Source organism: Lepisosteus oculatus, chromosome 11, assembly GCF_040954835.1.
Source record: "Lepisosteus oculatus isolate fLepOcu1 chromosome 11, fLepOcu1.hap2, whole genome shotgun sequence".
Classification (NCBI taxonomy): Eukaryota; Metazoa; Chordata; class Actinopteri; order Semionotiformes; family Lepisosteidae; genus Lepisosteus; species Lepisosteus oculatus.
The window spans coordinates 28,554,060-28,567,594 of NC_090706.1; the positions used below are offsets into that span (position 1 = coordinate 28,554,060).

At 45.7% G+C, this 13,535-nt stretch overlaps 1 protein-coding gene across 1 annotated transcript in view; it reads right to left on the minus strand.

Moving 5' to 3' along the window:
- The window catches only part of ubtd2 (ubiquitin domain containing 2), a 40,196-nt gene extending 27,381 nt beyond the window's left edge, over positions 1-12,815 (minus strand). Inside the window, exon 1 of the mRNA XM_006631694.3 lies at positions 12,558-12,815. Within this exon, the coding sequence (XP_006631757.1) occupies positions 12,558-12,627 (70 nt within the window). The 5' untranslated portion in view covers positions 12,628-12,815. The remainder of the gene's footprint in view (positions 1-12,557) is intronic.
- Positions 12,816-13,535: the final 720 nt, after the last annotated feature.

Below are 13,535 nucleotides of genomic sequence, written 5' to 3' on the forward strand. Positions count from 1 at the left end.
GTCAAGCCTCCTGGGCCACTGTGGTTAAGAGGACAAACGGTCAAGCTGTCTGGACAGTCGTGGGCAAGCAAACAATGGTCAAACTGTCTGCGCTTCTGTGGGAAAGGGTCAACTGTATCAAAAAAAGTCGCCTGCTCCCCAGTGTCCAGCCGCCTGCTGAGTAAAGCAAGAGATTTTTTACAGCAATACATGGTCCATTATTTTAATGGCTCTTGTCAGAAGCACAGGTTAGTTATATAACAAAAGAAGGATGGCGAGAACAGTTTCCCTCGGCCTCAAGCCCTGCTGAACAATATACATCAGTGCTTCCAGGAAAAGCCGCCTGTGTTCCATTAACACTGCAGCAGCCTTTTAATTTCAGGCAGCAAAACTGGGCCCTCAGTGATGTTACTGCAGGATAGCAGACTGCATACAGGAGGCCTGCATGCACCAGGGATGTCATGGTTGAGGGCCAAAAACAGGAGTCAGGGTAACTTCGCAAAAGAAGATTCTGTAAATTGTTCTGAATGTTAAAAAAAGCAAATATAAACCTTAGGGGTTTTAAAACATTATATACATTTAAAAGCGGTTATAGAAAAGCTATCTTGTCAGATTCCTCACAAAACACTGGCATTAAAGGGCGGTCATTAAGTTTGCAGAATGTAAATGTTCAGCAAAACATGGTCTGTTATTCACAAGAAAAAAAGTCAGGCTTTTATTCGTAGAAAAGGTTAAGGTCAATTAATACCACTTGTTTTGATTTTGTGCATCTTTTAGATAGTTTTCAGTAAATGTGTCAATGGCAATTAACATGTCGCTTCTGAAAGAGTCAACATACCTCTCTAAACCCTCCCAAAAAAACAGTGGTAGAGCTGCTTTTTATTTCTCTTGGTAAAACAGCTGCCTGCAACCTCACAGTTGTCTCCCTTTAACTGGTGCCAGCAGGAAAGCGCATCAAGTCTGCATTTCAGATGCCTGTTCACACAGCTGTCTCCCTAACTCTCCAAGAGGCGTTCCCGCACGGAAAAATACCAGAACCAGTCTGGTCACAGGCACCTAAACCCAACGCCACTGTACAAATTGTCCTGATGAGGCGTAAGAAGCAGCATCGCCTTTACAGTTTTATCTGTCGATGTAGATTCACGCGAAACAAGCTCAGAACATTCGACACGGAGTGATGCCTTTTTACAGGCAGGTGAAACCTGAAACGGATCTGACTGGCCCGCAATCAGCCAGAAGACGCTCACAAATCCAGAAACCCCGAGAGACACGGGCTCACACACTTGCCACCATTAACTCCATACATCGCAATCCCTGTGCAGCTATTCTGCTAGTTCCAGATGCCAAATGGTTTAATTTAATAGAACACCGTTGGAGACTGACAGCATACGTCCAAATTTATCACTTAGAGCAGCTTCCATACCTGAGCTTTCACGAGTACGAGGCCATCTGAATTGCTTACCGAAAAGTTTTCGGCAGAGATATAGTGTGAATCTCTTGTCAACAAACCATCTAGAATTGGAGAGCGAACAATGACTGTCGGGTAACCTTTTCTACTGGAACTACTGCACAAATAAACACATTCAAATGTTCAAATCTGTTTGAAAGACCCATAGTGAAGCCCAAAAGGATTTGGAAAGGCACTCCAGATTCGTCTCCCGGCTCCTGCTTGACTACAGATGGAAGAAAATGAATGCACACCGCCGGCTCTGGTCTGACAGAGAGTATGGTCATCTTGGAAAGGTCCAGCTGTTTCGGCAATCTATCTCCTTGCGCCAAGCCATTCACAATGGTCACTTTGCACTGTATTCCCAAGTGCCTGTGACCTACATTTGAAACAAAAGAGCCTGTCCTCCCAAATAAATGGGCAGAGTGGAAATGTCTCAACCTCTCTATTCCTTGATAATTCATAATCCACACGGTGATCTGACAGTACAAATCACTTACCACCAGCCGGCTTCACTTTGCCAAAGTATTTAGAGCTACTGCAGTACATCAGATTTAGGGAAAAAAAAAGACAGAAACCATTAGAGGTTATGCATTAGGTTTTAGAGCGGCACAAACTGACAGGAGGTAGTGTGTTGGTCAGCACTGGCGCCTTGCAACACTGGGGCCCAGGGTACCTTGCAATGGACTGGCGTCCCCTCCAGGGTGCACCTTGCCTTGTGCCCACTGCCTGCTGGGATAGGCACCGGCTCCCCCACAACCCTGAATTGGATAAAGTGGGAGAGGAATGGATGGAAACACAGACAGGCCTTGTTGGAGGGGGATCCTCCGCAGCCCCTGCTGCTCCCTGACACTGCCATTTGGAGCTGAAAATACGCCACCCCCTTTGCCTGACAACTGAATTCACCCGAGTTTGCCCCACACTCCTGCACCTCTTTGAGTTAAGTGGCACCTCCCTTCTTTCTGCGCCTGCTCTCCCTGCCAAATTCAAAGGAGCAGTTCGGAGTTAACTCTGCAGACTGCTGCGATGAACACCTGGGTAAAAAAAAAAAAATCCTTACTTCAGACCGCTTTCCAACTTTGAATAACTTGGATCAAATTACCGAACGGTGGATAAAGGTAATCCACTTTACTCCTTTAAATTACACAGCTCCAGCAGGATTGAAGCCCCGGGGGGTGTTAAGATTAGGATGCTTGTTCTTGACAGACTGAAGCTTGCCCAAGTCAATTCACTTTCATCACCTCTATGGTTTTATTTTAGGCAATTCGTTTTTGGACAAACGTTTGGTCATTCAACAGATCCCTGGATTTCTATTAATCCTTCCCAGAACAGCATTCCACAATCTCTTCTCCAAGCCCCCCAGAGCGGCACTATCTCCCAACCCCTAGAATTGTTATCTCGGACTTGAACTAGCAAAAGTAGAGCCACGCAGCACTGTACTTCCACCTCAAACACTGAAATAAAGAAGCAGACACCACTCATCAAGTGTTTGCGTGCAGTGCACCTCCGGAGTTTGGGAAAATTCATTGTGTGGCTCATTTGTCATGGCGGCTGTAGGAGCATTTCCACTGAAACAAACAACAAATTAATAAACTTCAAGGGTGCAGATTGAAAATCCATGTGCTGATTAACTCTTGGTGTTACCGTTTCTTGAGCCAGTTAATGCTTGCAGTTCTACAGAGTGTATAAAATGTCACTAACTTTACAAAAATCAAGCTGGCTAATCTATCGTTCTACTGTGTTTGAGATAATATTGGCAATGAAGCTCATCCATCCATTTTCTCACTGATTCTTCCAATCAGGGTTGTGTGGGAACCAGAGCCTATCCTAGCAAGCAATGGGCGCAAGGCTTGTCACTCCCTGGATGGGACGCCAGTCCATCACAGTGCACACACAGACACGGACACACTGGAAGCAGGGTCAATTATTTCGAAACGTAACCCACGCAAATGTGGGGAGAACATACAAACTCCTCAAAGATAACACCCCAGGTCCGTAACTGAACCCAGGCGTGAGCCCTCGAGGCAGCGATGCTAACCACTGCACTGCCATGCAGCCGCAATGAGGCTCGGTTTAAACTTAAATTGACTTGTGCCCAGATTGCACACATACCCCATGCTCAGTGCACACTTTACTTGATACAGTACTGCATATGTGCAGCCTGTAGGCATCTGTGGGTTTCGGTCTTACTGTATAAAGTTCAAACCGTAATGCGAGTGTGGTTGTATGTGCACAGACACTGCAAAAGCCATAAATTCAAATGCTGCGCTACTGTACGATTCTTTCGGTTTAACTAAGGTCCCCTCACCCCCTGTGGTGAGCCCTGCTACACAGCTGGTCTTAGATCTCGCACGTCTGCACAGTAAGGACCCGAAGCTGAACGTCCACTCGGTTGCTACTTCATTGGCCAGCGAGACACTGAGAAGAAACAGGTCAGGAGTCACACTTTGACCCAAAGTAAAGCACTATGAATGGTCTGGGCCCTTATTGTATAAACTGGTAAGAAACATACAAACAGTTTCACACAGCACTGTTCTTTGTCGTCCAAACCATCAAAGAATGATGTGTGCTGTGTGAATGAGCCATCACAGTATATATTTGGTGCTTTCCAACTTATTGTTGGACATGGAATTAAAATGTACAATTCTGTGCTGTTGTGCAAGAGAGTCTAGACATGAAGAAATAACTCCTGACAAATTAAACTTTTAAATAGTCGAACTTTGTGTCATAACTGGTACAAACACGCCAATCAACTTCTTGACGCCCAAGTTCTTTGATTTACACATCATCAGGTAGTTAACAGTAAACAGGTTTGGAAAGTGCCACAAAGAGCAGAGAAACTTGCTTCTAAAGCATTTTCTTGCACTTGCAAGTTAAACATTGCACATTTTCTGCGATGCATCTGTAGGCCCTCCATGTGGTGTATATGAAGGCAAAAAAAAAAGACGATCCAAAATATTTGCTACATTCCCAAGTTTTGAAAGCTGGAGCTTTCACAACGTTTGATGGCAGAGCCCATGAAGGACAAGTGATCTGAGGCGTGATGGAGAAGTGGAGAAACTCTCGACATGTTTTGGCGAGATCAAAACGTGTGGATTTCATTTTCACAAGAATCGCAAATGAGCACCATCTGGGGTGAAGATTTTAAAGGAGCAGCGCGTTTCAATTACTGAATCCTGTCTCGACAAACGGGGCGAAAAAAAAAACCCTTGAGGATTGTATTACTGTGTAATAGGTGAAGTTTCATGTTGCAGATTCACGTGTGCTTTATGGCAAGAGTGTCTCTCTCTGCCTTCACAAGCCCATCAAAATCAGGCCGTCCAGAGGAAATTAACACAAGGCTATGGGCTAAAGTCTGTGCTTGACCAACAAAATACCTTCAAGCTCCAGAATAGATCCAACTCCTGTTTTTAAAAATATGGAAAACCCCTTACTGACAATCATTACACAAGAACTGACATCTTTCCATTTTTTTTTCTATTAAGGAAGGAAACACGCAGATTGAAGTAGATTGTGAACAAATGGTAGAGGGACATTTGCAAATGGACGTCCTTCCTGATTAGACAGCTTGTGGCATTACACAACACATCGCAAGTGCCACCTAACCAGCCATTCCCACCAGCCTGTGTTAACTGGGCCACTTGACGGCACCAGAGCATTCCAAGGCAGGCCATGCCTGAGCCAGGGCTTTGTCAGCGGTCCTTAAAAGCAGCCGTGTTTCCTTTGTGGCGAAGCCAGCAGCTGTCCGCTCCGTTTTCAGCAGGTGTGGCTCGTCTTTCTGGATGAAGAAGCCAGCAGCAGAACCAGGGCCTTGCTGTGGTCTGGAGCGTGTGGCACTGGGGTATCCTCTTACCCCCTCCTCTCCCCCCCTGCCGGCATCACCTCTCAATATCCCAGCGTCAAGCGAGACTGACGTTGCTCTCGTGTAACTGGAGACGGCGTGGTCCTGTTACACAGCGTGGCTGCTAGCGGCTCACAGCGACAGCACACCTATGCGCATCTCATGGGTCTAGTACAGGGGTACAAGGAAGAGCCGAGATCTTTGCTACTTCCAAGACAGGAGGGTACAATTCCGATTTCTGGTTCTCTCTCTACCTGATCACTTAATTATCTAATTTAACTAGTTATTTAGATGAGAAGAAGGATTTCCTTGCTTTTGAGAAGGTAGAGAATCAAAAGGGAACCTATAAAAACCTGCTGGACAGCGAACCTTTCTGGATCAGAGCTGGGCCCCCCATCTTCCAAAAGTTAAGATAAAATATCTAGTGAACTGCTTTTTGAAAAACAAAAACCTTGCCGGAAACCTGCACCCATAAGATTCATTTTTGTCAATTCCCAAAATGCATGCTTTAATGTATTCATCACAAACTGAGCAAATTAGAGCATTAAACTCCCAAGTCTCAGTCGTGAACATTCTTCCTCATCACTACTCTTCTTCATCACCCCTCCAACTATCTGCGTGGCCTTTTCACTGTAGGCACCTTCTAACTTTGAAATGCTGCAGATTCTTATTTCAATAAAGTCACTCTGAGATGCATTCACAGAGGAAAAAAAAGACCACCGTGAAACAAGATAATGCACTGCTTTGCAAAAGAAATAGAGGACATCGGTCTACAGATTCCTAATCACTCTAGATCTGTACATTTATCACTTCTTCCACCATGTTACAAAGGAGGTATTAACGTTATTCAAAGGGCTACAAGGTTAGTTCCTGGATTTTGACACACCAGGGATGGGTAACTCCAGTCGGGAAAGGCTGAAAGCCAGTGGATCTTTTATTGGTTTTATTATACCTCAGCTCCTACAAAACCAGAGGCCGGTTCAGAGAAACCAAATATAGTAATTAGATGAACAGAGGCTAAAGGCACAGAATCTCTTTGATGCAGGGCAGAGGCTAAATACAAGTATTTAATATTTTGATAGGTACTGACAAAGTCAACCAAGAAGACTAATTAATGATGATTGTGATGCAAGGGTCCTGAAAATAGGAGCTATTCCTTCACATATGGGTTTATGAAACAATTTTTCATTTCTCTGCCTGGGGACTGAACCCCACTCTGGTCTTGTACAGTTTCTCTCTCCTCCCCTGATCTGTGTGTCGTGGGGCTGCAGGAGGACTGAACCCCACTCTGGTCTTGTACAGTTTCTCTCTCCTCCCCTGATCTGTGTGTCGTGGGGCTGCAGGAGGACTGAACCCCACTCTGGTCTTGTACAGTTTCCCTCTCCTCCCCTGATCTGTGTGTCGTGGGGCTGCAGGACGACTGAACCCCACTCTGGTCTTGTACAGTTTCCCTCTCCTCCCCTGATCTGTGTGTCGTGGGGCTGCAGGACGACTGAACCCCACTCTGGTCTTGTACAGTTTCTCTCTCCTCCCCTGATCTGTGTGTCGTGGGGCTGCAGGAGGACTGAACCCCACTCTGGTCTTGTACAGTTTCCCTCTCCTCCCCTGATCAGCAGGTGAAGAATAGTATCACCCAGGTGGTTCTGCACTTCAGTGAGGGATGAAGTGGGCCCCTTCCTATATGTAAAGCTCTTTAGATCCTTGTGGATGAAATGCACTACACACAATTAATTATTATTCCCTTTCAAAATAAACCTTCTTAAAAAACGCTCTACAGCATAAAATTAAAAATAGCTAAAGCAACATACACAAAAACAGACACCAACCTTACTTTACAAAACACTAGAAGGCTGCAGATGATTGAACTTACTTTTTAATATGCAAATCTCACAAAGCATCGTTAGCCAAATTAAAATAATTCAGTTCCTCAAGTACTAGCGCTCCCCGCGTCTGCAAGGAGACCCTATACCCAACAATGACTGCTAGGAAAAAATTGCAAGCAGCAAGTCATGTATTCAGACATACATCTAGACTGAGGGTCTATGTTCAGCCATATAAAGGCCTAAGAGAACATTCAGAGCTCTTACTATACCACTGTATTGAAGAACAGTAAATGACAAACATTAAACAATAACGCATTTCATTCCATCAGGAGGTCTATCAATTAATGAGTCAGGCTACACTGCCTACAGTGAAGTTCAAAATAATGCCACCATTTCCCATAGAAACACCAAACAATGGAAGGCAAACCTTCACAGCAAACAGCACTCACTGCCCTGTAAAAGGAGCTGTGTGGATGTGTAAGTTGTTGTTTTTTTTAGTTATACAGTATGTGCTCCATGGGCTGACGCACACCGGGCTTCTGTTTACCATTTTCTGTCTGCAGCCCCTTTTAGTACAGTAACTGCGCAGCAGGAGGGAAAAAAGCACTAAAGCTGAAGGGATCCTACTGCCCTCTCATGAAGCACTGTGGTTGTGACACCTCTGAGAAACAATGAACCCAATGAGTCCATTTCCTGTGGGGGGTTGAAGACCAGCAGTGTCCCAGCAAGCTGGTGCCGTTTATTAAGGCAATAATGACGCTTCCTCCTTTCGCCAGCAGAAAGAGGGGAAGCATGTCGATTTCCCCATGCTTTAATCCACAGAGACTCACATTTGCACCCATTTATACAGCTGTGTTCACCGATTCAATTAGAATTATGCAGAGTGCTATGGTGGGGCAGCAGTCAGCGATACTGCCTCGCGGGGCTGGGGTCTCGGGTTCGACTCCTGGGGTGCTGGCAGAAGCTGCCACGTAACAAAAACAGGATCTGAAAAAAACGGATCGCTTCGGTGACCATTGCCTTCGGTTTACAAACCCAGTGTGTAACGGCACAAGTCCCTAACGAGTTGGATTCCTTGATTCAAATGAAGAAAACATGAAATTGACTAAAAAAAAAATCAGATTAAAGAACAAATGACTTAACAGCAGGAGTGGATGCGGGCCTGTTTCTCTTCAGTTATCTTCGCCTGCCTTTCAAAGGACGAATGTACAACTCAGGGCAAGGTTATTTATATTTAAATGTAATTTGCAATCTCGCAGCTGAGCTCGCCTGGCCATTGTGTCGGAGGACAGAATGATACAGCTGCACAAAGTGAACACAGAGGGGAAAAAGCAGTCCATTATCGCCAATAAACCACTCAGTGCCCCCAACGAAAACAAGCACTGGGTTAAAAAAAAAAAAGCCTGGTTACGGGACGCAGGTCTTGTACATCTCGTACGCAAGACCCAGCGAGAGGATTTTGCTTCCATTTACCTTTCGACACAACCCTCGTCCGTAAATATTTTCTGCGACCTGGCACCCAACTGATGTGTAAGGAAAAGATCCAAGTCTTGGAACAAATAAAAAAAAAACAACAAGTCCCCAAGGCAAAGCAGTTGTTCGTCCACATTAAAACAGACTCCTGTGATTCATTCAGGAAACATCTAATGCAGTTTCACATTTTCATAAATATTTTAAAAGACGCGTCTGGTTTGGAGAGCGGCACACGTGTTACAGGGGGACTCCCAGCTGCAGCCAATGTGTGCCCGTCGCTGTCGCTCAGTAATCCCGGGGCCTGCTGTAAACGGCCCGCGCGAGGTTTATTTCGTGCGCCGAGACACCTTTGCGGCCTTCGCTCCCAAAGACTGAAGATGCCAGCGAAAAATAAAAATAAATTTAGCGCCTCGCTGCTGTTCCTAACATGTTCACGGTGGTGCCTGCCAAGTTATTCCAGGAATTTCTGGTAGAGATTTGTTTCTAAAGCCGAAGGAACAAAGGTTTTCTTTTGCGGCCGGGAATCCAACCCCTGCCCCGGGATGGTCCCCCATTCCTCTCCTGGCAAAACGCGGGAGCTGTCCTGTCCAGTTCAACCATTACACCGCCCTGTCAGGGAGAAGAGCAGGGAGGCTGGGAGACATCCACAGCCAGCTGAGAGAAGAATTCGGGTTTTTAGGTGATGCTGGGAGAAAAGCATCTTGAGGATGAACTCTAAACTGTTTAAACTGTAACTGTAGCCGTAAAAAAAAAACACTGAATTGTTAATCAAACGCAAGCCTGGTTTCTTGCTAATTCGGAGTGCTCTGGACAAGAAGGAAGAAGTTACAAATGGAATGCATTTAACTTTTGAAAAGAGTGTCCAAATCTTATACCTAACGTGTAGAAACGCAAGCCAAAGCTGTTCATTATTTACGGTCAGGGTAAGTTCCCAGCTTGCATCAAAAAGCGTATTTTTCTCATACAAAAAAAACCACTTTGGCTCAAGACAATGACTGCATCTGGGCCTGTTTGCTTTTTCGGAGGGCACCAACACCTCCTTCGCACACTCTGCCTGCTCCTTAACGAGCCGCAGTTCAGAATTGGAGCATACAGAGTAGAGACGGCGTTTCACCCCTCTCCTCTAGCCTTGACAAGACATCCGAAGGCTCACCGGCCTGGTATCCATATCTGTGCATTCCAATAAACAAGAGGAGCGCCCCTGCCCGTGTGGTCAGAGCAGCCCTAAACAAATTACCCTGGCAGGTCTGTCAGCATGATAAATCTACCTGAGCAGTGCATTAGCTAAAGCATTGCCAACCGCAAACAGGGTCACCATTTCTGGTGTTGTAGTGTCCTGGTGCGCACAACCCCCATTGCGCTGGAGATCCCAGGCCTCTGCAGTCTGCAATGAGTGTGCTGAATGTGGTCTGTTTTAAGGGCAAAGGATCCTCATGTTGTACAGACACCACCGCACACATAGGTGGTATCAGATGCAGGTTAAAGGTAGTATCTTGTATCCTCTACCTCCCACTAAAAGAAAATAAAATGCTCAGACAGGCCAATTTATTTTTAAGGGGTGACATGTAGAACTGCCCTCTCTCTAGCCACACACACTGCAATAATGGGGAACAGTGCTGGGCATTGCCGTGAACTCCGTAGGCCTTATTTGGAACATTTTCCACCTGTCTGCTATCAGGCAGCCAGTTTTCCATGGCAGGCTTCGGCCGACCTCGGAAGGTGCGACTGGGAGGACAGACTGGGAGCCCCCCGGATCAGACACTGGTCCATCAGTGGGCTGAGGAGAGAAAGGGACAATTCCCGACAGCCAAACAAAACTCACCGGTATGTCTCCGGGAGGCAGGAGGACACTGGAGTGGGACACTAGGGAAGCCTCGGGGGACCATGCACACTCCACCCAGACAGATCTCAGAGACTCAATTGAACCCAGGAGCCTGAAGCTGAAGGCAATAGCGCCAACCTGAGCACGGACATAAATGCTACTTGATTGAAGCAACTAGCATAATTGCTGCCTGATGAAAATCGGAGAGCGGCACACCAGGGTGAGGAGCACAGAAAGGACAGGGACGACTTGCTTACACTCAGTAATTTTAGGTCTCACAGCAGCTGAGAGACAGAAGTGATCCTCACATACAATTCATCTCACTCGGATCCATACGCCCCATACTGAAAAGACACACAAATCACTGACCAAACCCCAACTTCAACAGTGAATTACTCGACCAGCTGTAAATCGTGTTAAATATCTCGTAACCTCAATTTACATGTGGTGTGATTACGCACAGTTAACAGGCTGTTCTGAGAAGACCTCCAGCCCTGCGACCCCCGCAAGGAGTATTTCTGGACACGACCAATAAGAAGATGCCAAACAGCTGTTCTGCTACAGGCTGCTGCACAGACATGGAGGCTTTCCATAGAGACACAGTTCAACGTTTTGCAACATACTGTCTCTGCAAGAACACGATACCGCATGCTCCTCCATTTATGGTGCCTCTCAAAAGGTCTGCAAAACGAATCCACAACAGGAGGGAGTTACAGGAAGTTAAGGCACGAAAACTCAAGGACACCTTTCATGTTCGCTCACAAGTGAATGGATATACCTGTGTATCACAACGGCAACCATACTGTAGCTTCACGTCTTCATACTTACAGCCCCTGTAAGAGCCCCTTACTTACAAAGAGTGACACCCCAACTGTCCCTTTATAGTAGTCAAGTTGTGAAGTATAGTCACGGACATATAAAGTTATTTTACTGAGCCTGGCTTCAGACGGATCGATCTAGCAAAGCTAACAGCACCGCTCCAAATATCCCGCACTAATATTAGTCTTTAACCCCGCAGGTCAACTGAGGGCACCGATTTTCTACAAGCCAATCCCACAGTCAGCGGGACAATAGGAACCTCGTACCAAGTTAACCCTTTTAAAAACAGGACAAGGGGGGGAACCTTACCCCTCCGCTAGTGACAAAATGAAACGATTAAAGGAGAGCATTCAGAAAAATACGCAGCCACCTTCTTATTCATGTGGACAATCACCGCACGGTCACCGAAGGCTCCTGAAAACAACGATCCTGCAGCAACAATGAATGAATAATGTATGCATTTTAGGCTGGAAATAAATAATCAGGTTGCATTTTCAAGGCAGGGAACGAAGAGAGGAGGAAACGTGATCCCACAGCCCAGCAGAAGCACCTTCAGTGAGTGGGGCTGTGAAACTAGCAGTTCGCGACAGGGATGGCTTGAGCAGGGCTCCCTTTCTGTAATCTTCATTGTTCACCCCGTATTTCCACTAAAGTTGAGCTGGGCTTGCGGCTCATCTCGCACCACTTCCTGTTTTCACTGAAAAAGCAACATGGTAACTAACGGTTTTTACGACTGAAAAATAATTCACCCATTGTTTATTTCTGGAGTCAATTACGAATTATTGCATCACTAATAGCTCCAGTACTGTACAGGAAGAATGGGCTTAAATTAAAGACGTCCCATGCAAACAATACTAAACGGTAACTATTTCGTCTTCACAACTGACCCCGCTTGCAGTACTGATCTATTGTTTGACTCGTATTGCTGTTATTACGCTATGCAAATCTTGTATTTGTTTAAAACACAGCACGACAAACTTAAATCCAAACTGTGACCCACATTCAACGTAACTGTTAACTACACAGATAAAACCCCCCCGACTAATTTACTTAAAGACAAAGAAGCCACTGAGTGGTAACTTAATATATTTCTCGCGTGCATTTGCACAATAACGAAAACACAATTAAACGAAAACGGGAGAGCTAGTTTATTCTTTTAAACCACAGGCCCCGGGTAGCAATAGAGGCAGAGGAGAACCAGTGATGTTTTTTGCGAGCCCCAGTCGTTAACGGGGATGCAGTCAGCACTCCGCGAAGGAGAGAAAGACAAACGCTGGTTTCGGTGGGGACCAAAAAGCACATCCTGACAACTGCACCCGACCCCCACTCCGTGACATTTAACCGCGTCCCTACCTCCAGTTCCGTCTGAATTTTCGTTTAAACTGCCCGAGGAGTCATGGTGAGTGCCCACACACCCACCCATGGGTGTTTAAGCCTCTTGTTTTCTCTCCCCCTCTACGAACTCTCTTCCTTTCGGACTCGAGACTGACACACCGCGAGCATCAGCTGGGAAGAGGCGGGCTGTGCACACATCATCACAAGGTGACCGCTCCAGAACAGGGGAGAGACAGCACAGGCAGCGAGCGCGGCAGGGAAAAGGCAGGATATGAGCAGAAAAGCAGAAATAGCAGGCGCTTAATTAAAATAACTTCGTTACCGCGTGGTTGTGTCATCCGGCGCTCGACGCTCCCTCTCTCCTCCCTCATGTTTTTCGAGCCCTGGTGTTCTGTGTATTGCTTTAACAGTGTGAGTGTGCACTGCAGACTCCGCTTGTACTAAATGAATTTTTTAATACAGAACTGGACGAAGGAATCTTTAAACCGTATGTTTTACATTTTTTTAACTTCAGTAAATAAAACTATTTTGTAAATGGCAGAGCTGAATGTCTTCCTCTCATTAGGCACTAATTATTCCTACATGTTCTTATACTGTATGTTGTGGCAATGTTACAGTATCCTGAATGCAATTTTGGGTAGCATGCTTTGCTTTGCATCTATTTATATTGACGTAATGGAGCATGCTTTTCAATCTCATCAGCCACGTTCCCTATCAAGCACTGGAGCTCTAAAAGTTTAATAACGACTTTTCTTTTCTGATTTATTTAGAGAATACCGAATGAGTTCATAGATATACCACAGCCTTATCATGGCAATTATAGAGTGAATAATTATTCGCTATCACTGCCATCCAGTCCACTGCTTTCGCTGTACTTGAATACAGCCAACATCTTGATTGTTAAATTGATCTTGTTAAATGTCACTTAAAAAGATAAGAGGCCTCTGTGAGGGAGTACATTGAAAATGGCAGTCTGAGTAGGGCCTGTGCTGGGGC